Source organism: Podarcis melisellensis, assembly GCF_964234715.1.
Source record: "Podarcis melisellensis genome assembly, chromosome: 8".
Classification (NCBI taxonomy): domain Eukaryota; kingdom Metazoa; phylum Chordata; class Lepidosauria; order Squamata; family Lacertidae; genus Podarcis; species Podarcis melisellensis.
This window is the reverse complement of record NC_138540.1, coordinates 6,015,501-6,042,205: the sequence shown is the minus strand read 5'-3', so window position 1 is coordinate 6,042,205 and position 26,705 is coordinate 6,015,501. Positions and strand designations below refer to the sequence as shown.

Genomic DNA, 26,705 nt, shown 5'->3' with positions numbered 1-26,705 from the left:
AATCTCAGCTAAAGCATCCATGACAGATGGCTTAAAAACTTCCAAGGAAGGAGAGTCCACAACCGCCAGAGGGAGACTGTTCCACTGTCTTGTTCATTATCACAACTTGTGATTTCATCACAAAGTTGTAAAACTGACATGGGAACTACAACACTCATCAGTCAGTGGCTGGGCTTGCTACGGCTGACGGGTGCTGTAGTTCAGCAACTCTGGAAAAAATATATAATCTTTAGCTGATTTAAATGCAATATTCCATTTCCTCACTTGATGGCTCACTTGTTCCTGATGGCTCTCTGCTGAAGGACAAGAAGGATCCTTCTCAATGGGGAGGGTGTTTGGTGAGATCTGTGTATCAATATGCAGGTGGGCCTTTTTTAATTAGTGGAGCATTGCACTGCCAGCCACAGAACAATCTCTCTGAGTCAATTCGGGGACCGCAGTGAAGGGGAAGGACTAGGGGTAGATGCAACAACAGCTGCAGAGGAAACAGATTAGGGACTCAGTGGCACAGAGAATTTAAAGCCTCTGTTATTAGATGGATATCCCAACTAAACCTCACCATCTCCTGCTAGTTTGGTGAAAACTGCCTGACCTCGGCTTTTTCCTTGCTCCACAACCCCAGCAAGTTTAAAACTTTTTATTTTTATTTTTCAAACACTCTAGGCCGATTCCCTATGGCCACAGTTATGATGTGATCACTTGACAGGATGATACTGCAGGCCAGTATGTTATCATGTGTTCCCAGTATTTATCAATGGAAGCAAACTGATAAAGCCACTTGATATATTCCACATCAGCTGAATGTGAGACCTGGCAATACAGATTCGTGCTTTGGGGCATTTTAGTTCAAAAAGACTATTTTTGTAGAGTTACATAACACACAGCCATTTCCATTGCTTGGGGCTACACTCTTTGAAGAGCACAACTGAACAAAGCGATGCTTTGAACGAAACAAAGCTTCTCAGGAGAAGCACAAATCAATTCCTTGCGAAGTTTTTGCGCTGACAGTTTAACACACAAGCAGCAGAGTCCGTGTGACAATCAACATTCACTTGACTTGCGTCACACTCTGTGTGTGGGCAAAGGTTTCTTCCGCCACACTTTCCCATTGCTTTATTTAGTGCTATCTATACAATGAAAAAGATTACGAACAAAGGCAAGCTGCACTGGCAGAACATACCTCTTTGAAAACATTTCCCATGCTATTTTCCTTAAACAGCCTTTATTTCTACTACAATCCCATAAACAGACATTTTGCCATAAGGGGATGTGTAAAGTGGCTGCACCTACACTTTGGAATTCCCTGCCTGCTGATATCAAGCAGGTGCCTTCACTGCATTCTTTTCTGTGCCTGCTAAAAATGCTATTGTTTAGACAAGCCCGGGTGCTCAGAAAGTTGATATGAATTCTCATCAGTTTTAGTATTTTAACTTTTTGTATGTTTAACTGTAAACCACTTTAAGGGTGGGTTTATTTTTAACAATCATTTTATGAAGTAAACACGTAATACATAAAGTGCCTTTGTAACGTTTGCTGGTACCATGTTCAGAAATTATTTAATCCATGACTGGAAATTACGAGATCAAGGTAAAACAGATGTGACAGGTCCCTGGATAACTGCAGACAGCCAATATTAGGCTATGGAAATGGGGCCAACCCACTACTGCACTTGCATGTACAGTGATACCTCTAGTTACGAACTTAATTCATTCCAGAGGTCCGTTCTTAACTGAAACTGTTCTTAACTAGAGGAGTGCTTTCGCTAATGGGGCTTCTTGCTGCTGCTGTGACGCCGGCACATGATTTCTGTTCTCATCATCCTGGGGCAAAGTTATCAACTCGAGGTAACTCTTCCAAGTTAGCAGAGTTTGTAACCTGAAGCGTTTGTAACTTGAGGTACCATTGTATTTTTGTAAGAAACATTGCCCTCCCTGCCTAAAAAATATTGCATCCAGTAGATGGCGATCTTCATATTCAGACTTTCACAAGCAAATCACTGATGATTAAAAAAAAAGATTTAAGGGCCAGGCTACACATGACTCTAGAAATCTTGTGTCTTTAAGCACCTGTCCCCATCATGTATAAAACATGCTGGATGGAAGTACAACTTACAGCACAAGATGTAGGGTGGAGGGGGGTGATGCTGAAATCACCACCTCTATTCCCTGCAAACCATTCCTCAAGGATATTAAACTGTATGCATATACACAGCTTATATATGTCATTTATAAAAGTATTTATGTAGTACCTACTATGGTGAGTTTCAAGGCAATGTCTAACAAGACTATTAAAACAATGACGTCTTCATACAAATCAAACTAAAGTGCAGTTGATACACATAATTTAACAATCTTACTGGAACTAAACTATTTAGATAACATTAGTTTTATTGAATTTATGTATTGCTTCACACACACACACAGAGTGTGATTTGTAATATACAAAAATGCAATATACAATAAAAAAAACAATTTTAACAAGTGTCACAATATCATCGGTGTTGGCACTTGTTAGATTCCAAAGGGGTTTCGCATGTGACTTTTATAGTGTTTTAACTCACCACACCCCAGGATTCCACTTAATTAAGTGGGAACAACCATCCCATTTCATATTTGCAAATGATAATGGAGAACGGAGTCCAGCTTTTTCATGCAGTGACACGTGAAACACCTCATGTTCACTGATCTTTAAGAACTCTGACTGCAAGAGGGTGCATTTTTAAAATAATAATAACAACAACACAGCAATCAGACTGTGTTTTCTATGTACAACTTTAACTGAACTCTGCTCTTGAGCAAGTCCCTCTCTCTTCACAAAGCATGTGCAGGGGAAGCTCCTACCATGATAAATCTCAAGCTTATTTGAACAGATATGTACCTTCGTAATCCCCAAGACTCCGATGTTGGGGCTAGAGGAAGTAGATCCATTCCCAGTGCCAAACACTCCATCTAATACACAGGAAAGGCCTTCTATGAAAATGCCCCTGCAATTGGAAGGAAAATGTTGAGATTACGCTATATAGCATGTTAGAAAAGCATGAAAACGAGTTGAGGCCAGGCAAACACAAGTAGTTATTTTCTGACTCTCAAGCAAGACTGGCAGCCACTGTAGTTAAGGGCTGGGTATTTGACAGTTAAAGACCTCATCAACTGGTCAAATATTCTTATGCATTTGTAACACAGAATACAGAATACAGTGGAACCTCAGAAGCTGACACCTCTGAACTCGAACATTTCGGCTCCCAAACGATTGAAACCCGGAAGTGATTGTTCTGGTTTTCGTACGATTTTCGGAAGCTGAACATCCGGTGTGGCTTCCGATTAGCTGCAGGATGCTCCTACAGCCAATCAAAAGCTGCGTTTGGGAAGTTGAACGGACATCTGGAACGGATTCCGTTCAACTTCCAAGGTACAACTGTACTACAAATAAAACGAAGTGATTTCCCCTCCAACCTCATGCAAGCAAAAGGAAAAAGCCACACTGTCTCCTGGCCTGCAGTAGAAAGATCCAAGAAAACTCAAGCCCATTAGAGACATCCTCTTCCTGGCCTTCTCATCTCTGCCCCCTTCTGCAGTTCTTGTCAACTCTCACTTTCTGGATTTCTTGTGTCCTTTCCAGCTGCCTAGCATGTTTTAAGGAAACTCACACTAACTTTTGTCTTTACATATGAAACTTCTGCAATAATAATAATAATAATAATAATAATAATAATAATAATAAATTATTATTTATACCCCGCCCATCTGGCTGGGCCTCCCCAGCCACTCTGGGCGGCTTCCATAGAAACCAAAAATACAGTAAAATATCACACGTTAAAAACTTCCCTGAAGTTTTTAACTACTGCATAGGGGTCACAAATTGCTATCTAGCTTCTCAGTATGATTCTTTTTCATTATAGCATCTACTGAATGGTCTGTTTTTTATGTATGCATTATTATATTATAATTATTGTTATAATTTGTCATTGCACTGGTGTATTTCTTACGTATTGTTGCATATTACTTTTGTTATGGAATTGCTATCAGGATTGTTGATCTTTGTTATGCATTGTGCTCCCACTGCTATTGTACGGTGCTTTGAGCATTTTTTTAAATGGAAAGGCATCATATCAATAAACATGTTGATTCTATATTTTAAAACTATTTAGACACCCTGAACTTTACAGTCACGATGGGGAGAGGGAAAGAGGTAGTCAACTGGCCAGTTAGCTGACCACCCTGCCAATTCAAATATTTTGAAGCCAAGCGAAACTGGATGTTTGGCAGGGCAATGCAGTACCAGAATCAGATCGGAACATGATTGAGAAGGATGCAGTGGAGTAATTTTCTCTCTGTGGCTGCTCAGTGCAAAAACAACCATAGAACCATTTCCTGATTATTCACTTTCTGACTTGCGGATGAACGTGTAATTGTCCCTAGTGAAAACAGGTTAGAAGTAAAGCAATGTGATATGAAATCTGCCTGTGGGATTTGACCAGTTAAGGTAGTTTGATCATCGACATCACTAATTGATGCTGCAATATCGAGTTGTGAGTATCCACATGCAAACTCATCCTCATATATGCTACAGTTCTGAATTTTTGGGTCCCAAAAGTCTATAATATTGCAAAATCTGAAAGAAGTTAGGACTTTTGAGTCCAGGGAAACACAGCAAAGGGTGAGAAGGAAGCAAAGTCTTTTCAAGGAGGCTCACCTGTTTATTGCATGGATTGGTGGTGGAGGAGCACAAGATAACCTCGCGCAGGCATAATAATCGCCAATTGATTCAATGATGCTAGCAACCACGGCACTGAGCATTCCTATCACACCTGCAGCTGATATTGTAGGTAATCCCCACTGAACTGTGAAGACAAAAAAAACCATAATCATTCTTACTGTATTTAAAGCAAAGTGACTTTTAAGGTGTAAAATGTTCTCTTAGCTCATAGGATGGCTAATGTCTGGGTTTTAGGGGTGGGCAATAGCATTTCTTCTCGCAATAGTGGTCATGCCACACAAACTGACACTTCATAGGTAGTCAACCAGCATAATAAATTGGTACCATCAGGAGGGCTTCCCACACGCATTTACATAGAATCAGAATTGTAGATTTGGGTGGAACCCCATGGGTCATGTGGTCCAACTCCTTGAAATGCGGGAGTCTCAACACACAGTCCCCCACCCAATTTGAAACCATACCGTACCCTGCTTAGCTTTTGCAATACTGAGCCTAGGGTTTGCTGATCAGAATGTAGGCGGTTCGAATCCCCGTGATGGGGTGAGCTCCCATTGTTCGCTCATAAGCTCCTGCCAACCTAGCGGTTCGAAAGCACCTCAAAGTGCAAGTAGATAAATAGGTAACCCTCCAGCGGGAAGGTAAACGACATTTCCGTGCACTGTTCTGGTTTTGCCAGAGGTGGCTTAGTCATGCTGGCCACATGACCCAGAAAAACTGTCTGGAGACAAACATTGGCTGCCTCGGCTAGTAAAGCGACATGAGTGCCGCAACCTCAGAGTCATTCGCGACTGGACTTAACTGTCAGGGGTAGCTTTACCTTTACCTTAGCAGTTTTATTAGCAGCACATACAGATAGGTTTACCTGCACATCACATTTTTAAAATCCAAAAATTAGATTAAAAATAATGTGGAATATTTATCTAATGCAACCTGTCTATTTTCCTCATGAGTGGAAGCATGGACAACCTTTACCAGAGGCATCTGCCGGTTGTCCACTCTCATCTTAGATTATACAGATTTTTCCCCCCACTAAAGCTGAATCTGTCTTCAAAACTGACCCACCAAACATGGTGTGGCCAAAGAGAAAGGGGTTCATTTAGCTGACATAGCACTAAGGGAACCATCAGCTTAATTCAAACCACAGTTAAACCAAGAGGCATGAAACTGCCTTAGACCGCCAGCCCAGATATGTCAGTATCGTCTCTAGTCTCACTGGCAGCAGATCTCCAAGACAGAGATCTTTCACAGCCTTGCTCCCTTTTCACTGGAGATCCTGGGCGGCTGAACCACAGACCTAGCAGCAACTTGGGAGCCGAATCACAAACGCTCATTTCTGCAAGCACATGCCAGTGACCAGATAACTTCTTCTGTACTCATGCAAGGTGCAGGAAAAAAAATAAACTAATGTAAGTCTGGAGTAACTGTATCAAAGAACAAAGCTTTGTGGGAAACTCTCTCCCTTGCTAAATACACTTACATGGATAAGGAACCTTGAACCATGGAGCTACCAAAAGCACTCCTTGCCTAGCATCAGTGCGTGCATAGAATCCATACTTTGTACTATCAGGTGGAAACACATCTGTCACAGTGAAGATGAAGCACAGCAACCAGGATACCAGAATGGCTAGAATGATCTGCAGTGGGAACAGAAAGGGGCTTAAAACACACCAGCAAGGAAACAGTAATTGCCCACAGAAGATCTCCTTACCAACTCTGCATAATAATATTCAAACTGGTGTTGAGGAGTTGTTGCATCAAGGATTTTGTGAACACATTCCCTTTACAATTTTTAAAAGACCCTTCTAGTTCAAAATGGATCCTTTCATACAATTTCCCCAAACTGGGAATATCTCCAAATAAGCACTTAAAGGAGCGCCATTAATCCTTTTAAGACAAAACTAAGCATTGTGCGTGCTGATAAACTCACAACAATTTACAAAAATAAAATGAGTGGATCCCAGAGGGCTAGCTGAAGAATAAATAAATTGATTTGGGGTGGGGGTGCTGTAGCAAACTCTGTAGAGCTCTTTAGGAACTGGATTTAGCATTATCTGAAACTGCAGACAAACTCACAAGCAGGGTGTCAAGGTGATGGCCACCCCTGTTCATTCTCAGCATCTGATTATCAGATACACTGCTGATGGACATGGAGGCTCCGTTCAGCTAAACTGCCATCAACAGACCCGATAGCTAATCTGCTTAATTCTTTTAAAAACCATTCAAGTGGGTAACTTGAAGTGAATGCCAATAATTTTCACTGACTGAGCCCGAATTTCCATGCCTTGGAGAGTGAATGGTTTCGCTACCACTCTATCCACATCCTTCATTGCAGTCCTGAATTCCCTTCACGTGAGGCTCAGTTGGCTTGGGTGGTCTGGAGTGCCTTCCATCAGCTTTGGTTAGAGGCCCACCTGCACCCCTACCTGGACTAGGATAGCCTAGCGTCTGTTGTCTAGGCTCTGGTAACCGCTAGGTTAGATGATTGCAACACATTATGCCTGGGGCTGCCTCTGAAATGGTTCAGAAACTTCAGCTGGTGCAGAATTCAGTGTCCAGGTTGCTCACTGGGGCAAGATGGTTTCAGCACATAAAGTCAATTTGGCCTAACTCCCCTGGCAGCCAATTAGTTTCCAGGCCCAATGCAAAGTGCTGATGTTGACCTATAAACAGCTCAGGAACGCAGTACCAAGGACCACTTCTCTTCATATGAACTAAACCAGGCCCTGTGGTCATCATCTGAGGCCCTTCTTTGTGTGCCTCCTCTGTGCAAGGTCTAGAGAGTGGCAACATGAGAATGGTTTTTTTTCTGCGGTGGCTCCCCACTTGTGGAATGCTCTCCCCAGGAAGGCTCAACTGGAGCCTTCATTACAAATCTGCAGGCACTAGGCAAAAACATTCCTCTTCTCCCAGGTCTTTCGCTAATTAAAGAATTCATGGTCTTTTAAATAGCTACTTGAAGATGCTGGGAGTGGTCGTGAGATTTGGGGCAAGGTGCCATCAACATGCCAATGAAATTTAGCTCTTTTTCTTCATAAGACCTGAATCAGGAGAGGCCCCGTGGGCCCTGAACCAGTTCCTGGCTGCAGTGATGGGATAGATGAGAGAAACTAAACTGAGCTTGAAACCCAGCAAGCCAGGACACTGTGGGTGATTGTCTCCCATTTCTGAGAAATCAGCCAGTTGCCTGCCCTGGGTGGGGTTGCACTTGCCCTAAAGAAGCAGGTATGTGGTCTGGGGATGCTTCTGGATCCAGCTTTGTCGCTGGAAGCAGAGGTAACATCAGTTGCTTGAAGTCCCTTTTACTAGCTCCGAATCATATGAGAAGCTGCAGCAATCCCTGGACCTGGTTAGCTGAATCACAACAGCTGCGACGTTGGTGACACTGAAGGTTGGATTACTGCAATGCGCTCTATATGGGTTTCTTCCTGAGCTTGGTCCAGAAACTGCAGTTAGCAACCACACTGCTGCATTTAATGCTTACAGGAGTGGGATTCTGTCAGCATCTAACACCCGTGCTCAGAGTTCTACACTGGCTGCCAACTGGTTACTAGCCCAAGTTCAAGATGTTACTGTTAGAATATAAAACCATTATTATATTGGGACCAGTTTACTTGAAGGATCACTTTGCCACATATGTACCCACTCAGCCACTTTTACAAATGCCACATAATGTTCTCATCTTTTAGTGTCACCGTTCCTACACTCTGGAACTTCCTTTTTATTCTTGCCCTGTTTAGGCAAGTCTACTGAGACATATAAAGTTGGTGTGTACTTTAAACTGTAAATTTCGTTTACAATGAATATTTTTATCTGTTGGTTTTCTTCTTTTTGCCTTTTAAAAACTAGATTTTACTGTTGACTTTTATTCACATTTGAAATGCAAACTTGATATTCTTTGTAAACTGCTTGGAGATTTTATGCACAGCTAAGGAGTATACAAATTTTGTAAAATAAATAGAATTACACTAAAATAAACACCAGTAGACAGAACAATAAAACACAGTGAAAGCTGAAGAGAGAACTTACAGGAAACATCTTAAAAAGCTGTAACCGGTATGCAGTCCATCCTTTTTTTGATTTATAGATGGGTAATGGGAACTTGACATTTCGGGCATACTGAGAAAACAATAGCACTAGGAAAATAGTCCTAGAGAAGGGAGAGGAAGGAGAAAAGTTAATGAATCAATGAACTCTTCACTGAGGTAATAGTTAGCCAACAGAAGCAACTGCAGTTTCTAGCAGTTACTGCTGTGCTTACAGTAACAGAGATGGAAGGGATGCAAGGATCATCTAGTCCAATCCCCTGCAATGAAGGAATTGCAACTAATAATAATAATAATAATAAATTTTTATTTGTATCAAGCCCTCCCCGGCCGAGACCGGGCTCAGAGCGGCTAACATCATAAAAACAACCCAATAAGCATAAAAACAGACATCAATAAATTAAAATACATCTTAAAATTAATTCAAGCAAGTTAAAATCTGGGCAGGTGAGAATTATCAGAGTGTAATTGAGAGTTGTTAATACTTGCCAGGGCTAACTGTTTCCACTGATCATACAAGGGCCTCCTTGGGGCTTGTTTTATACAAAGGAAAGTAAGTCAAACTGCATCCTGCCCAAAGGCCTGGCGGAACAGCTCCGTCTTGCAGGCCCTGCGGAAAGATGTCAAATCCCGCAGGGCCCTGGTCTCTTGTGGGAGAGCATTTCAGTAGGCCGGGGCCACGGCCGAAAAGGCCCTGGCTCTAGTCAAGGCCAGTCTAATTTCCCTGCAGCCCAGGATCTCCAAGATGTTTTTGTTTGAAGACCGTAAGGTCCTCCGTGGGGCATACCAGGAGAGGCGGTACCATAGGTACGAGGGTCCTAGGCTGCGTGGGGCTTTAAAGGTCAAAACCAGCCCCTTAAACCTGACCCTTAAACCTGGGAGCCAGTGCAGCTGGTATAGCACCGAGTGAATGTGATCCTGTGGCAAGGACCCCGTAAGGAGTCTCGCCGCTGAGTTCTGCACCTGCTGGAGTTTCTGGGTCAGTCTCAAGGGCAGCCCCACACAGAGAACTAAAGAATCCCTGACAATTGGCCACGCAACCATTGCTTAAAATCCTCCAAGGAGTCCACCACCTTCTGAGGGAGTCTGTTCCACTGTTGGACAGCTCTTACTGTCATAAATTTCTTCCTCGTGCTTAGTCAGAATCTCCTTCCTTGACACTTGGATCCATTGGCTAACTTGAAAACTAACTCGGTCCACCTTCCTTGGGATACAACTTTAGATTTTTGAAGGTGACTATCATATCACTTCTCAGTTTTATTGTTGTATATTTAAAGCAATAGTAAAACTGCATATTTAAAGTACAGTAACTCCTGCAGAAATAGAATTGTATCATGGCAAAAAGTTTTATTTTTAGTCAGAGAAAGTAAGGAATTAGCCTTTAAAATGAAAAAGTTACTTAATGTTGCCATTTCTTTCTTTCTTTTTTAATGAACTTTATAAGCATAAGCTTAATTTAATTTGTTCCGCTCACAAGCTTTAAGAACTGAAATCCCACAGTGAATTTGCCTTTCCACCTGCAAAACTTATGCCCCCTAGAACAGATGAAGTTTTGTCTGGGAGAGAAGCAAACTTACTACCGTGGGAGGCCAGCTTAGGCTTTAGCATGTTTTGAAGTCTTGCCGAAATCCACATTTTAGGAAGTGAAGCAAAACCAAAACCAACAACAACAACAAGCCTGCCCAGTGCTAACGTTACGTGTCTGCAAAGTAGTCAGTAGGGTAGTTAGGAGATGAATGTTTTTTTCTTTTAAGTTTAGGCAACCAGGTTCTCTTTTTAAGCTCAGGGTCAAGATCTTCACTGTGTGGGGACCTGGAATTTCCCCTTATTTTTATATTAGGTATTTACATATTGCTTAATGGGGGGGGGGGCTAGACTGATATCTCATCTTCTGTGCTTGTTTCTATCATGTGTTTTAAGCTGCATTAACACTGCCTGTAAGCTGCCTTGAGCTCAAGAAAGGCTCAATAAATCAATTAAATAAATGTACTGCTCAGGGGCCATGCTTCCTCACTTGGCTGCCACAGGATGTGAAACAATGGCCAAAGTAAGCAAACTTAAGGTCTAAATTGTTAGCCTCTGAAATAAGCGGGCTTCCAGTTACATAACCAAATCCTCAGAATGCCCCTATCAACAAAATGTGTGTGCCATTATACATGTTCAGACATCCTATGCTGGAAGAAGGCTGTCTTTATGTTAAGTGCCAAACACAGCTTCGAGAAATGCTAATCCACTGAGAACACAGCTACAAATTCCTGAACAAACTTCCCTGAAATTCTAGGAGGGCAGGTTACATCCCAGTATATAAAAGAGTGAGGCCGAAATCACCTCTAGCTCAAAAGGAAGCAGACAAAGACCTTTGTTCTTCTCCTTCAGGCACAAAGATCTGAACTCTGCAGTGGCATCATTTGATACCATGACCTTCTGCTAAGCATGAATGAGTAAAAAAAAGAAAGCTTTCTTGTGCTGTTTTTTTTTTAAAACGTGAAAGCCTTAATGGTAGTTTTAAAATATGGCTTCTTTATGGAACAGCATTTGATCTAGCGCTGTCAAATTATTTATACAAAGTAGCTGGGGTGTTGTTGTTTTTTGGGGGGTGCACTTGTGTGAAGAGGGTTCACCAACATCCTAAGACCAGCTTCTACTCTTTCGCACACTTTTTTTGCACCTGTTCACAACTAACTATTTATTCCCTCAATCTGCTGCTGATTCTGTGAATTAAAATACCCACACAGCTTGAAATGACTTCTTTATTACATGGTCCTGGCCAAGGACGCGGGTGGTGCTGTGGTCTAAACCACAGAGCCTAGGGCTTGCCAATCAGAGGGTCGGCAGTTTGAATCCCTGCAACGGGGTGAGCTCCCGTTGCTCGGTCCCAGCTCCTGCCAACCTAGCAGTTCGAAAGCATGTCAAAGTGCAAGTAGATAAATAGGTACCGCTCCGGCGGGAAGGTAAACGCCGTTTCCGTGCGCTGCTCTGGTTCGCCAGAAGCAGCTTAGTCATACTGGCCACATGACCTGGAAGCTGTCTGCAGACAAATGCTGGCTCCCTCGGCCAGTAAAGTGAGATGAGCGTCGCAACCCCAAAGTCATCTGCGACTGGACCTAACGGTCAGGGGTACCTTTACCTATACCTAGCCATCAGAATCATGTAAGTAAATGTACTGAAACTGCAGGTCCGTTTTGCCACTGATGATTATGGCAAACAATACCCTCATACTGTCCTCACGCTAAGGGGGGGGGGGCTGGGATCCCTGTTGCCAGAGCAACCAGGCTGCACCTCCTCATGCATCATTCCAATCCACACCTGCTATTAAGTGGGTCAGAGTCAGACTGCAGAGACAGGGTGAATTCAGGGCTGCCTTGCTTCCTATAACAACATTGATTTAGGAGGTCAGTCTGTGCCCCAAGAGTCAATAATCCATCTAACTTGAACCTGGCCCTTGAGCCAAGGCTCTAAAGGTAGGGCTGCTTTGGGTTGCTGATAATCTTCCCTGCAGTTCCTGGTGATTGGTGTCCCAATTTGATGGCTAATTTGAAATTCCAACAGTTTTGTATGTTTTTAAACTTGATTGTAAGTTGCCTAGAGACTGCCTTGTGGTCAGGTGATAACACACATACACAAAAACATTATCAACAATTCTGGTAATATTTGAGTGATCAACTTGGAATGAAGACAGTTTTCCTAATAGTCACATTTATTCTGATTTCTTGGACTTTAGTGGTCGTGTTTTAGACATGGCCACCGAACCTAGAACTTAGAGGAGGGGTAGAATATGCATGAAGATTGCAAGAGGACTTAAGAATGACGTTCTGCTTCTGAACATATGAATATGCCACAGTTCTGGGAGAAAAGTGCTAACACCAGGCCTCATAATCATTTTTTCTGTAATAGTAGTGGGATACTGCTGAATTGGAAATGTACTGGGATCCAATGTAGATCCAGTCTTAAAGGATCTACATTGGCTCCCAGTACGTTTCCGAGCACAATTCAAAGTGTTGGTGCCGACCTTTAAGCCTTAAAAGGCTTTGGCCAAGTATACCTGAAGGAGTGTCTCCACCCCCATCATTCATTGTTAGCTGCTTTAGGCATCTGGAAAGCCAGCACATCATCGCTTAAGAAATACTTTAGAATATAACTTAGAAGGATTCTCATTTCATAGATTCATCTTTAAGATAATGGCCCATAGTACCCCCTAGGAGAGGCAATGATCAATAGTGACAGACATTGGCTGTTTTATACTGACTGACTGCATTTCAGCAACTGTTGAGGGACAAAGGATACTCACAGCATGGCTATGCCCCAGTGTTTGCCTGCTCTTTCTCCAGCAGCCTGGAAGCCAGAGAGCCCAATGAGAGCCACAGTTGGTGTAATCGTCAGAGGTCCAATGTATCTCAGGAGCGCTCCTGGCAGGCCCAGGAACCCAATCACCACTTCTATCAAAGATGACATAATAATAGCGCCTTGGATCTGAACACAGAGAAAAATAATAGTAATTTAGATTTTTAAAGAAATTCTATGTTTCTGAGAGTTTTTGTTTCTTTTAATGGGCGGATGAACTGCAAGTCAAATAATTCAGTGACTAGGCAGAACTGGGCAATGGCATGTGTTATTCAGCTAAGTGCTTAAGCAGACGATTTCTGGGCTAAAGAATATCTGAAGGTCAGAGGTATGTTCTGTGGTACCAACAGAAGTCGGTTCAATAGCAAAGCTCCCAACTTCATCCACTTCCTCTTACCGCTTAAGCACACTGCTGGCTTTCAATGCACAACGGGGGTCATTAGACCAGCCTGGCCGTTGTGTCCATAGCACATCACACTGTCATACAGGAAGACCTGGGTTCCAAGCTAACCTTTAAAGCTCTCAGATCGAACCGGCAAGGGCTGGTGGCGCCACGGAGGTGATGCTCTTAGCTCCTAGGGGCAGAGTGTATGATGCATTTGGTCACACGTGCTCTTTAGAAGCTGGCATAGAGCAGCGCTGTGGTCTCAGGAGACTGCCAGGCCCCCCTTGGCTGCAGGCCTCTTGGCAGGATGGAACTACGGTTTGAAGATGGGGAAGAGAGAGGGGATGTTTTTAAATTGAGGAATAACTGGCAGCCCAAAGCAATGGGATGGGAGAAAAGTTCCATGACACACGTGTGAACTGGAGTCTATTCTATTTTTTCCCCCTGTAGTGAGACAACTCTCCTGGATTCTTATGGATATTTGCATCTAACGAATGATCATTAGAGGAGGAGGAGAAACCGAATAGCAAATCTGCACATGGCTTTGGGGAAACTGGGCACTCCTTACAATTGTACTTGGCTTTCCAAAACAGAAACACAATAAATGCGGATTATCCTCATTGCAGAGCAGAGACAATCCAATAATTTGTAGGAGCTAATTGGTTATTTTGGCTATGACTGGTCAGCTGAGTATATCACAAGATGCAGAATGCCAAACTCCCCTAACATGGGCGCATGTCTCCAACAAGACCATAGTGCACCTGAAGTTGTTTTGGGGAGGGTGAGGGGGCTTCGCAGGCATACAGAAAAGTTTAAAACCTGCATGTAATGAATGTGTAGAAAAAGTTGCATGCAAAGAGAAGAACGAAAAAGGGTAACAATTTCAACAGTTCAAGGTAGCAGGGCATCTGGATGAAAAGAACCTACTGAAGTGAGGACATGGGACTGATTACATGGTGCAAGTTACCTCTCGTATCCTAGGGTACCAGATATGTTCCGTATGCAGCAGTTCTGTTGTTCCATTGGTAATCATTACAGCTTAGGAAGGCAAAAAGAAATATTTCGCATTACGGCAAAATAAAGTGCAACGATTCCATGCACCCCAGCATTAAATTCTGTATGAAACAAGAAGGTGCCCAAGTCCAGAATTACAACACAAAGAGGATAGTCTGCTTAAGGCATCTCCAACCTGTCCAACCTATGAAAATCTCCAAGAATTTTCTATGAAAATCTCCAAGAAAGACAACCGCAGAACTTTAGCAACTTGCTCTGTTGATACTGAACCATGATACCCCCAAATACCAGGTGTTGGGTAGTAAGACCAAGGCACAGTCATCACCTCCAGAATCTGCTTGTCAGTGATCAATTGGCATCTGAATGGCCATGGCTAGAAAGGCTGGCACAGGCAACATTCCTATGAGTTGCTCCTGAGGTTAGTACAGTGCTGAACCTCCTATTTCCTTTAACCCAACTGTTTGGCCATTCTAGTGAATGAACAGGATCTACCACCACCAATCTGCCCCACCCCCAGCACTTTTTATGGACATCATTTCATATATTTTGCTTTTTAAACACCACCTCATTGTTGTTTATTTGTTCCCTCACATAATTTGTAAATCATTCATTCCGTATTTAGGCTGTGTTCTAGATGAATTCATTCCTCAAGGGCTAATCTCTAATGCCAGTTTCAAGACTGTTGAAACTAGGAATGGACAAGTAACCAGAGTTGGCACAAAAGGAGGCAAAGGTCCTCTTAAGAGCTGCAGAGGGGTGATTCAGAGTGCAGATAAAGTGACTTTTGCATATTATTTCTCCAGATCTGTCGCCTGTTAATTGGGATGGCTAGACCGCAATAGCAGCTCCCGTCTGACGCCTCATGAAGGTTAGAAGTGGTCAAGGAAGAAAGGACAAAGATTCTTTTCATAAACAAAATGTTCTATATTTATGATTCCTAATTTCCATACAGTAGCTCTTCCCTGAGGCGTGCAGAAATGTAGCCATCCTGATCTATTAGAGCTGCAGTCAGGCTATTTGACCTAAAATCCTGCAATTAGGACGCAAGAATATATGCTCAGTGTCACTGATGCCCAGTGGGTCCTGAGCTTCTACACAAAAACAGATTCTGTAACCAGAAAACCAAAGCAGCACAATTATTGTACAAACAAAATTGAAAGCATATTATTTTGTACACTTGTTTTGAGATTATTATTTTAGAATTTGGAAGTGTTTGCCTTTTTATTGCCATCCATTTGGAAAAGAGGATTTGCAGGACTACAAAGGAACTAGGATGTCAGCTGAGCAGCGTATGGACACGTGTCTCCTGACTGCGCATGAAGGTGCAGATCAGTAGCCAGCCAAGGCGAGTCAATCAGGGAAACAGAGGCAACACTCCCCACCCCAAAATATCATATTCACATTGAATATTTGGGAATTACCAAACTTAGTGAATATGTCAACCTCTCTTGCAGCTGCCGATACAGTTGAAAGTGTGCTTCTTGTTCCACTACATTTACTCAACACAAAAACCACTCTTGTAGAATAAGGACCCTGAATCTTGGTGAATGTATGTATTACACACTGTATTTTTGAGATTTTTAACTACTGGTGGTAACAATGCCCCTCCCTTTGGCTCCTCCACATGTCACAGGACCTCCTACCATACTGCAAAACTACCGTATTTTTCGCCCTATAGGACGCACTTTTTCCCTTCCAAAAATGAAGGGGAAATGCGTGTGCGTCCTATGGGGCGAATGCAGGCTTTCGCTGAAGTGCGCACCGACCCCTCTCGCTCTCCAGGCTTCAGGAGAGCCGCAGCGCCAGCCCCACAAGGTAGGGGGACAGCGGGGAGGCGGAACGCCGCCATCCCGCTGTCTCCCGAAGTGGTTTGGAGGCTGACGGCGGGGAGACGCGTGCTTCTCCCTGCCGCCAGCCCCGCAAGCTCCGGGGACAGCGGGGAGGCGCAGCGCGTCTTCCCACTGTCCCCGGACCTGATCTGCAGGCGGGTGGCGGGGAGAAGAGCGCTTCTCCCCACTGCCTGCCCCGCAAGCGCCTGGGGGGAAAATAATTTTTTTTCCTTTATTTCCCCCCAAAAAAACTTGGCGCGTCCTATGGGGCGAAAAATACGGTACTTCCTGCAATGTCAAGTAGAGTGAGTTCAAATCTCAGTTCAACCATGGACATATAGAGCTGACCTTAGACCTCTCAGCCTTAATTGCTCCCTGCAACATGGGAACAATATTGGCTTTTCATGAATACTTGTTGTTTGGAGGATGAGGTAAGAACTCTTTGCAAGCTTTGGAACTAATGATAGGCCACCGTCTCAAAAATGATTCCACATAATCTTCTTAGATATCTGTTTAGGCTGTCCTGGGAACCCAGCATATATTTTGATTCCCAAAGGTGCTTCAAAGCAAAGTTGCCCTGAGTCATCTGGGCTTGGTAAATCTTGTAGCAGAGTGCTTTCCTATTCGGCTTCCTTGCTGGGCCGTGCCACATTCAGCAAGGAAAAACAAAAACCTATGTAATCACTGGACCAGTTTCCATTTTGGGACTTGTAGGGTCTCTCTAACCATTCCAAAAATGGTTTCTGCTTTCAAATGCTCAGGAAAAGAACCTGCAGCCCCTTCAGAAAAGGCAAGCAATCAGCTAAGAATGTGGACACTGTTGCTACTCTCTTTCTTCATAGGACAGTTGTTTCTCATCAAGTGCAGTATTAGCGTTGGCTGCACTGTAGTCTTAAGTAACAGATCTGGCCCTGGCCTCTAGTCATGTAAACATGCCAATTATTTCCAAAAGTACTTTGTGCTATTTTATACTTGTTTGCCCTGTTAAGACCTGTCAGAAAGAATATACGTAGGAGAATGAACACACACACAAACACAACACACACACACCACCATCACAAAAATTATCATGTTCTAGTTTCCTTAGACTTGCCAATGTAGTCAAGACACTGTGGCTCCAAATAATGCTATAAATATGTTGTATAAGCATGGCAGGAATAATAAAAAATGGGGTTTCAGAGTAGAAATCAGGCTCATTCTTTAGTGTTTGCTGTGAATAAACAATGGTTTACCATAACCATGGAAACAAAAACAATGGTTTAGCATTAGAAGGACAAACTGAAACACTTGGTTCACACACTACCTCCTCCTCCTCCTCTGGCATGGCCATGTGGAGTTGGGGTTCTGCTACTCTTTTTTAGACAAACCACAGCTTGTTTGTGACATCCAGACCAGGATAAACTGCAGTTATGCTCAACTATAGTTAGTAGAAAAAGCCAAGTTCAAACTGTACTTTTTAAGGCTAGCTTCTTTTCACAAACACACACGGGGGGGGGGGATGGTGAGGGGATGAGGGTCAGTGCACAGGAATCAGAGGAGCAGGACCCATCACCACAGCCAGAGGGCCCCCCCGTCTCCATGAACATGTCAGACTCTGAGGCATAGATGCTCTAGTAAAAATAATAATTATTTATACCCCGCCCTCCCTGGCCAGAGCTGGGCTCAGGGAGGCTAACACCAGTAAAATTACAGTAAAAACATAATTGGGGGCGGGGAGAACCAATTTAAAATGCAGCCTCATTTTAAAAGTAGCCCATAGATCAAAACCATAAGGGGAGGGAAACATAAGGGTCAGGCTGAGTCCAAACCAAAGGCCAGGCAGAACAGCTCTGTCTTGCAGACCCTGCAGAAAGATGTCAAGTCCTGCAGGGCCCTAGTTTCTTGTGACAAAGCATTCCACTAAGGTGGGGCCAGTAATGAAAAGGCCCTGGCCCTAGTTGAGACCAATCTACCCACCTTGCGACTTGGGAACTCCAAAATGTTGTCATTTGTGGACCTTAAGGTCCTCCACGGGGCATACCAGGAGAGGCGGTCTTGTAGGTACATGGGTCTCTAGGAGGCTGAGGCAGGCTAGACTCCCCAGCCCAGCTCACTAGCTGACCTAGGAGGAGGTGTGTCAGTGGATTAGGCTCAGGACAGGTGAGGGTCACCTGCCTTATCAAGCCCAGATGCTGCGATCAAGATTCAAGGGATAAAAAAGCAGAGCTGAGGTGCTGTGTCTGCTCAACTTCTCATGTTGAATGACCACAGCTTGGTTGTCCTAAGAGCTTCACAGGACTGAACCCCTTGGATCGGCTGCAGGGGCCGACTGGCCTGACTGTTGGACTATGGACTTGGCTTTCAGTATTGAACATGGACAGTGTTTCCTGACCTGTTGGGACTCCTAACATTTGCCCTTGGGACTGTATACACCAGCGGGACTGGTGGCCAGGGGTTCAGGACACATGAAGAGAGAAGAGCAGAGACAGATACGTCAACATATTTTCAGATTGCTTGGGAAGACCCACAGGAGGAGATTCAGGCAGCTGTGTGAAACAGGTCATACATACAACATTATACCAAAGAATACAGGCAACTCCACAATTGTGTGCATTTGGTATGCATAGGACCATGCACATGTGTGCCATTTTCGGCACCAGAAAGGGGTCAGGGTGGGGGCAGAACTCCCCCATGCAAATGGGGAGGGAGTTGCATGTTCATAAGAGGAGCCCTGCTGGATCATTCCATGCCAATTCCCATAGTAGCCAATTGAATTCAACATTAGTAACATAAGAAGAGCTTGGTGAATCAAGCCAATACCCCATGTAGTCCAGCATCCTGTTCTTACAGTGGCCAACCAGATGCCCATGGGAAACCAGCAAGCTGGATTTGGGCACAAGAGGTTTCAAGCACAAGAGCAATCTCCCCTCTGGTGGTTTCCAGCAACTGGTAAAAGAAGCCCATATGCAGAGATGAAGGCAACATTCCTCTCCCACTATTGCATCTAGACACTGAAGTCCCTGAAGATGCAGGATCCATACAGCCATCACTACTAGCAGCCCACACTTTTTTAAAAACTTGTTTAATGAGTGTTGTTGTTGTTGTTTAGTCATTTCCAACTCTTCGTGACCCCCTGGACCAGAGCACGCCAGGCACTCCTGTCTTCCACTGCCTCCTACAGTTTGGTCAAACTCCATGTTCGTAGCTTCAAGAACACTGTCCCACCATCTCGTCCTCTGTCATCCCCTTCTCCTTGTGCCCTCCATCTTTCCCAACATCAGGGTCTTTTCCAGGGAGTCTTCTCTTCTCATGAGGTGGCCAAAGTATTGGAGCCTCGGCTTCAGGATCTATCCTTCCAGTGAGCACTCAGGGCTGATTTCCTTCAGAATGGTGAGGTTTGATCTTCTTGCAGTCCATGGGACTCTCAAGAGTCTCCTCCAGCACCATAATTCAAAAGCATCCATTCTTCGGCGATCAGCCTTCTTTATGGTCCAGCTTTCACTTCCATACATCACTACTGGGAAAACCAGTAGTTGTTGGCAAGGTGATGTGTACTAGCGGGAGACAAATTCTGGTACCTCTCTTGAGTGGCTGGGGAAACCCAGCCAGAAGGGAGGGGGATGTATAAATAAATAAATAACAACAACTTGAACAGCAAAAACCTTACCAAAAGCTTTGGCTAAAACATGTTAGACAGTCTTCACATAGTAAGTAACCAGCTTGAAACGGACCTCTACTCACTCACCTGCTAGAGTCAAGCCCAAACTGGCATGCTAGAGTAACCTGGCAAGCTTATGTGAATCCCAGTTTGGCATGCAAATACCTGGGGACAGGCTATGGAATTTGCCGCATTTGTCTGGGTGTTTTCAAAATTCAATATGGTTTCTACTCTTTAGACAATATTATCTCCTAGATTAAATCTGCATTGAGACAACTTTCCTCTGTTTCATCTCCCGCTCTGAACTACCTGAAAGATTAAGATGGAAATTGCTTTTTCTTACCTGTGTTGTTGCATCTCCATTTGTCCAAAGAGAGAATAGCTCTGGCAGGAGCCAAGAATGCAAAAGCGCTGGCTTGGAACAAAGGTAACCTGAAAGAAAGAAAAAGGGAAAAAGGAGATACCTCAAACTTTTTGTGCAGTGTCATAACTTCCATGCAGATTTTTTTCTAAGGAAAAGAAGGATCAGAAGAAGTCCTTCTTGGATGTGTTAGTATGCATTTGACCAGATTACACAAAATCTTGACTTAAATACCAATAAGATAAATGAGGGTGAGGAAGGAGTCCACATCCCAGCTTATCTGTGGACTATTTGGGGGGCTTCTGACATGCCACAGCCAGTGTTATATTACCCAATTAGCAAAATGGCAATATTAGAGTGAGCTCTCTCATGAAAGAGACAGGTAAGTAATATTTTTTAATACAATCCACTCCTGGGAGTTTTTTCTAGAAAGTGGCATGGACAGTTTAATAAATATTTTCCCCATACTGTAGTCATGTATTTATTATGCAGTAGAATTCAAAGTCCTAAATGCTCAGGCTCTGCATAGTTCAGAGGTCAGAGGAAACTGCACCAGGTGGTCCAGCAGGGCTCCTTTACATGAGCTCCAAGATCCAGATAAAAGGCAGTCTCAGTGATTGTTTCAAAATTGCTCAGTGTGGTGCTGATCACATGAAGGTTGCCTGTTCGATCCCCGTAAGGGACAGCTGCATATTCCTGAATTGCAGTGGGTTGGACTAAATGATCCTCATAGATCCAACTCTATGATTCTATTCATTTTTAATGTCTCTACCCACCCAAGTCCTTATAGTGTGAGGCAGGTTAGAAATCTCTTCCCCATGCCCTAGGAAGAAATAGGTTCTAGACCTAGGAGCCAAATCCTAGGGGCCATAGGGGCTTCGGCCCCCGCAAAGTTGATGGGCATTCCCATTCAAATGCTGTGTGTACACTGCGTTATGTGATCAATTATGCGAGGGGGGCCTTACTTTATCTGGGCCCCCACAATATTTTATTCAAGTTGGCACGGAACCCCTGGTTCTAGAGCAGATTGGTGGGGTTTTTTTGGGGGGAGCTACAAGGGGGGAAGAGGAATAGCCAAAAGATTCCCATCCCGTTCTGCTGATAGAAGCTTTACCATCATCTGAGTGACACTGTTGATACAACCCAGTGTATTTGTGACCACACAGAGGTGCTGTGACAACATATTAAACTTTGTGAAGTGTAATATCTGTATTATACAAGATATTTTGGCAGAATATCATTATTTATAAAGTGCACATAAACAACTCAAATTTGCACAGGCAATAAGCCGTGGCATTTGCTTTTTAAGAGCAACCCACACAACTATCTATATCAATCAAGTAAGGCCAATGCTGGAAGAAACACAAAGGAATATTTGCCTGATTTATAACAGGAGCAAAAACTGAACACTATTCTTTGCAATAGCAGAGAGGTACGCTGGGCGAATGACTCAATATCACGGGGATTTTGTTGGCTCTTGTGCTCTGCCCCTGGTAAAGTTGTTGCTCTTCTCCCTCACGTACACATTACCCTTTCAAAAGCCCTCTAATTAAGTGTAGGCAATTAAATACATTCTTCAAAAGTTAGATCACTGAGTGTTTAGAATTTAGTTCCAGAAAGGGTTTCTTTCTTCTCTGTGGGGTAAAAATAAGAATCAGTCCATGTCTGTACATACCTAAATCAAATTGCATTTAAGCCATGAGATCACTTTTTATAGTGATTAAGGACTGATCTTTTTAGCATCTTACAGAATCTGTGACTTCTTATTCCGAGCAAATTTATTTAGGACATGTGAGACATATAAGACTTAACAAGTGCATTTCTTGCTTCTCAAACAGTTCAGTCACAATAACCCCTTTGTCAAATGCCTGTCAGCTAGGATGCAGCAAATACTTTCAAGTATAACTTGGGGTGGGGTGGAAGGAATTAGTGCTACTTTGTTACAGGTTTTGTTACAATCAAATAGTATATACATTTTGTTAATTAACAAACATAAAGCATTCTAAAAATGAGGTACACAGAGAACCCAAAAGGTTTAAGAGAAAATCTGGAGATACTGTGACAGACTATTTTAAAGGCTGGAGCGTACAAACAATCTTGTATCTATTCACTTATGTTCTACTAATTCACATTTAGAGTTCATCCAGGTGGCAAGAGCAATAATGAAGATGTTTAACAGTTTTTTAGATGAACCTATGCTGGTATAAATAACTTGGATTCTTAAAATCAGAAGTAATAGCCAGAAACCATAAAAGTATTTTTGTACCAGTGGAATTTGAGCTTGCAAAATACAGAAAGGTTTGACTTAAAGAGAAAGGGGAAGATTAAAGGACTGTAGTCTGGTACAGAAGTACCATTCTCAAATTTCCGGTTCACGCTTAGGAAACCATCTGTGTGGTGTAGATTCTTACACTCCCTCCATCTCACTTCCCCAGTCTGCTTTCATCACGATGCAGTGTGCCAGTACTAACCATGCTTAGCACTGGTTTTTGCAGGGAGAAAACCAGAAGTGAGAGCTCTGTCTTCTAGTGCTTATTTTAAGGAAGATTTTTTACATATGGTTGCTATAGCCTTTGGGCTTCCTCTGCTCAGGGAAGAACTTCTTTTAAGGTTTGTCAGAATTACAGGGCAGGTCAGTTCACAGGGAGGAGCAAGATTTCCTTTCTGGGAACTATAGCATCATGTCTTGGAAGAAACAGCAGGAACATTCTGAGCAAGTCAGGAAAAAACAAAGGACAAAAAATGTCCCTTAGATTGGTACAGTTGATATCTTTCTGTGGATCACTTGACATGAAACTAGATAATATCTACTTTAATTCAAGAAACTTGAAATTGTATTGCCCAGGGCTTGAGGTTTTTCTTTGGGAAGATTCTCTTCAATCATCTTCGTTTATTTAAACAGGCTTAACTGAACTCTCCTACTGAGCTGCTGCTATCTTACCACCCAATATTCTATTTCATATGTATATTATGCCAAATACCTTGTTTTTGAGAGAAAGACTCCAAGACTTGATATTACTTAGAAGAACAGGTGCCATGGAAGGAGATAACAAGAGCCTAATACAATGAATTGTTAATATTATTTTAACTTTTTGTTACATTTAGGATAAATATATAGAAAGAAGTACTGGAGCAGAATTCCCTGCTACCACAAGGGGTATTTTTGAGGGGTGTGGGAGTTAAATATATATTTTTGGAAAGGCACAGAGAGCAAAACTACCCACAAAACAGTGCGTGTTCTCCACAACCATACTTGTATCAACTAGTTTATCCCCTCAATGCTTACAGTGAGCTGGAATCACCCCCAGTTAGCAAGGCAGAGAAGTGAATTTTAGCCTGAGAAGATGCCAGTTGCTGTTGCTTTTGGTCCCCATTTTGGATTGCTAATGTGCCACAAATGCGTGCAGCTGGATGAGGGCCCTTTGCTCTGGTTCAGAGGCAAAGCGCATGTTTGCAAGCAGAAGGCTCCATGCTCTATCGTTAGTAGCGTCTCTCGGGAAATGACCGGAAGGATGGGAAGGGCCTCTGGCGGAGTTTTTTCAGAGAAAACCAGTGGACCAACCATCTCACTTGGCATAAGGCAGGTTCACATGATTCAGATATTTGAAATATCAGTCATGCTTTTTAAAAAAAGTTCCAATAGCTAATTAATGTTTTAATAAATTAACATGTATACTCAGGCGGGCTACTTATTTCTAACCTACTTTTTTATTTAAGCTGCACTAATTATTGAATCGAGGGACGCGGGTGGCGCTGTGGGTTAAACCACAAAGCCTAGGACTTGCCAATCAGAAGGCCGGCGGTTCAAATCCCCACGACGGGGTGAGCTCCCGTTGCTCGGTGCCTGCTCCTGCCCACCTAGCAATTCAAAAGCATGTCAAAGTCCAAGTAGATAAATAGGTACCACTCCGGCGGGAAGGTAAACGGCATTTCCGTGCGCTGCTCTGGTTCGCCAGAAGCGGCTTAGTCATGCTGGCCACATGACCCAGAAGCTGTACGCCGGCTGCCTCGGCCAATAAAGCGAGATGAGCGTCGCAACCCCAGAGTCGTCCATGACTGGACCTAACGGTCAGGGGTACCTTTACCTTTACCTTTAATTCTTGAATCACTGGCCAAAGTTGAACTAGTTGCTTGGGACAGGGAGAGGTGTACCTCTAAACAGTTAACAGGCAGTGAAATATCATCCTCTTAACTTACCTGCACCCAAAGGTTGTTTGCAGCAACGTTGTGATTCCAACACAGAAGAATATGGTCCCAATCAGCTGGCTAGTAGCCCACTGGTCAAATCCAACACACATGGCATCTGCTAGCAAGAAGGGCACTGCTATAGTGCCACTGAAACACGTCAGGTAATGCTGCAAATACAGAGGGTTATTTTATTTACAAACATGATATATGATTGCCTTCCGTTTGTTTACACCATTACCATTAGCTCAAGAGCATTATTTTTCAAGCGCAATATATTTCCAAATTGCTTCCAAACAGCCATCAATTAACACCTGCTTATGGATAAGCAATTTCTAGAAGCAGGACTCAACAGTGAAGACACACGCCGTCTGGCAAGAGCAAAGCAGAAGTGGTGCTGCATCGCAGCACAAAGCAAACTAGAAATGAGACGATAACAATGCAATAGGTTGTTAAAAGCCATCTGGAGAGCACAGCATCACCACTCCCTAAGGAATGAAGTCTCAATGCAGAACTTCACTTGGGATAGATTCCTGCCAAGGGTTAGGAAACGCCAGTGTAAAATAAAATCAGCAGGTATATATTATACTACCAAGAAACCTTACTGAAAACTATTGTTTTCTGTAGTGTGGATTTGGTAAACACTGGGGAGGGGGCCATAGCTCAGTTATAAAGTGCCTGCTCTGCATGCAGAAGGATCTCAGGCAGCTGCATTGACAGGAACTGTCCAAGACCCTGGAGAGCTGCTGCCAGTCTATGAAGACTAAGAGACTGATTCTGTATAAAGACTTGGAGCAGAACCACTGCACAGAAACTATGGAAGTCTCAGACTCTCCAAGTGTCCCTATTTTCCAGGGATGTCCCTGATTTAGAGGTGCCATCCCGGTTTCTGATTTGATCCCAGAATGTCCCACTTTTCCTTAGGATGTCCCTATTTTCATTGGATAAATGTTGGAGGGCATGGAGTTATCCAACCCCCAAGCCGTCTGAAGGCAATCCTGTATAGGGAAGTTCTTTAAATGTTGAATGATTTATTATGTTTTTGTATATGTTGGAAGCTGCCCAGAGTGCTGGGGTAACCCAATAAGATGTCTGGGGTATAAATACTAAAATTATCATTATGGAATGGGACGTCCCTATATTCATCAGAGTAATGTTGGAGGGTATTAAGTCATTCTTAAAAAAAATAAGGATATAGAAGCATACAATTGAATGGGTCAGACAGAATCTTGGAGGTCATCCAGTTCAGTTCCCTGCCAAGTGCAGGATCTGGAACATAATTTGAAGATTTATATGTAAGATTGTAATGGAGATAATCAATGAATTGTTATCTCCAACCTTCATTTCTGCCTGATTGCAAGATTCTGGGAAACTGTGCTCTAAGGAGAGCGGTGCTGTATAAGTTATAAATAGACAAACTCCCAAAGTATTACTACATAATAAATAGCAAATGTTCCTATATATTCAAAGGGCATGGTGCTTCACTGCAAAAATGAAGAACTCAAAAGCACAGTTTAATAATTTTTTTACAAAACATACTGGAAAGCATCTTTTCTTTAGAAATGCCTTGATACCAAGAGCAGAACTCCTGGGCATGGGGGAAATTGAATCATAGCATCATAGAGTTGGAAGAGACCACAAGGGCCATCGAGTCCAACCCCCCATTGAGTTTGTGGGCCAGCAGGCTTATCCATTAGAAAGGACCTAGTGATCCTACTGATCAGTACAGGATCTACAATTCAGAAGTCAGTGACAGACAGCCATCCAGACTTTGCCTAAATGCCTCTAGTGAAGGAGAGCCCACCAGCTGCCAAAGCAGTCTGCATTACTGCCAAACAGTTCCTAAGGTTTAGTCAGAATCTGCTTGGAAGTCCTGCCCTCTGGAGCAACAGATAACACAGCTCTTCCACCTTACATGACAGTCCTTCAGATACTGTCATGTCCACAACTGAATCTTTTCTTCTTCAGGCTACACCTACCCTGGTCTTTCAACCATTCCTCATAGGACAGGAAACAGAACTGCAGGCAAAGGATCCTTGGGTCTTTTCTCTTGAACTACACACACAGGGATCCCTTCAGCAGGACCAGATCGATGACAGTATAGTCCCTGCAGCACACAAACGAAATGGCACTTCTTTCCCAGGCTACAGGAGCAATGGGAAGTTCTGCTGCACAAGACCCAATGACTTGAAGG

General features: G+C 43.2%; 1 protein-coding gene across 12 annotated transcripts in view; it reads right to left on the bottom strand.

Annotated features, from left to right (window-relative positions):
* Nucleotides 1–26,705, bottom strand: part of SLC23A2 (solute carrier family 23 member 2) — a 75,397-nt gene that overhangs the window by 6,772 nt on the left and 41,920 nt on the right. For all 12 annotated transcript variants that reach the window (XM_081922551.1, XM_081922540.1, XM_081922541.1 and 9 more), the window contains 8 exons: nt 24,524–24,681; nt 20,309–20,397; nt 14,453–14,523; nt 13,048–13,229; nt 8,743–8,863; nt 6,194–6,350; nt 4,693–4,840; nt 2,878–2,983 (listed from right to left, as the gene is read on the bottom strand). In XM_081922551.1, the coding sequence (XP_081778677.1) occupies nt 2,878–2,983; nt 4,693–4,840; nt 6,194–6,350; nt 8,743–8,863; nt 13,048–13,229; nt 14,453–14,523; nt 20,309–20,397; nt 24,524–24,681 (1,032 nt within the window). The remainder of the gene's footprint in view (nt 1–2,877; nt 2,984–4,692; nt 4,841–6,193; nt 6,351–8,742; nt 8,864–13,047; nt 13,230–14,452; nt 14,524–20,308; nt 20,398–24,523; nt 24,682–26,705) is intronic.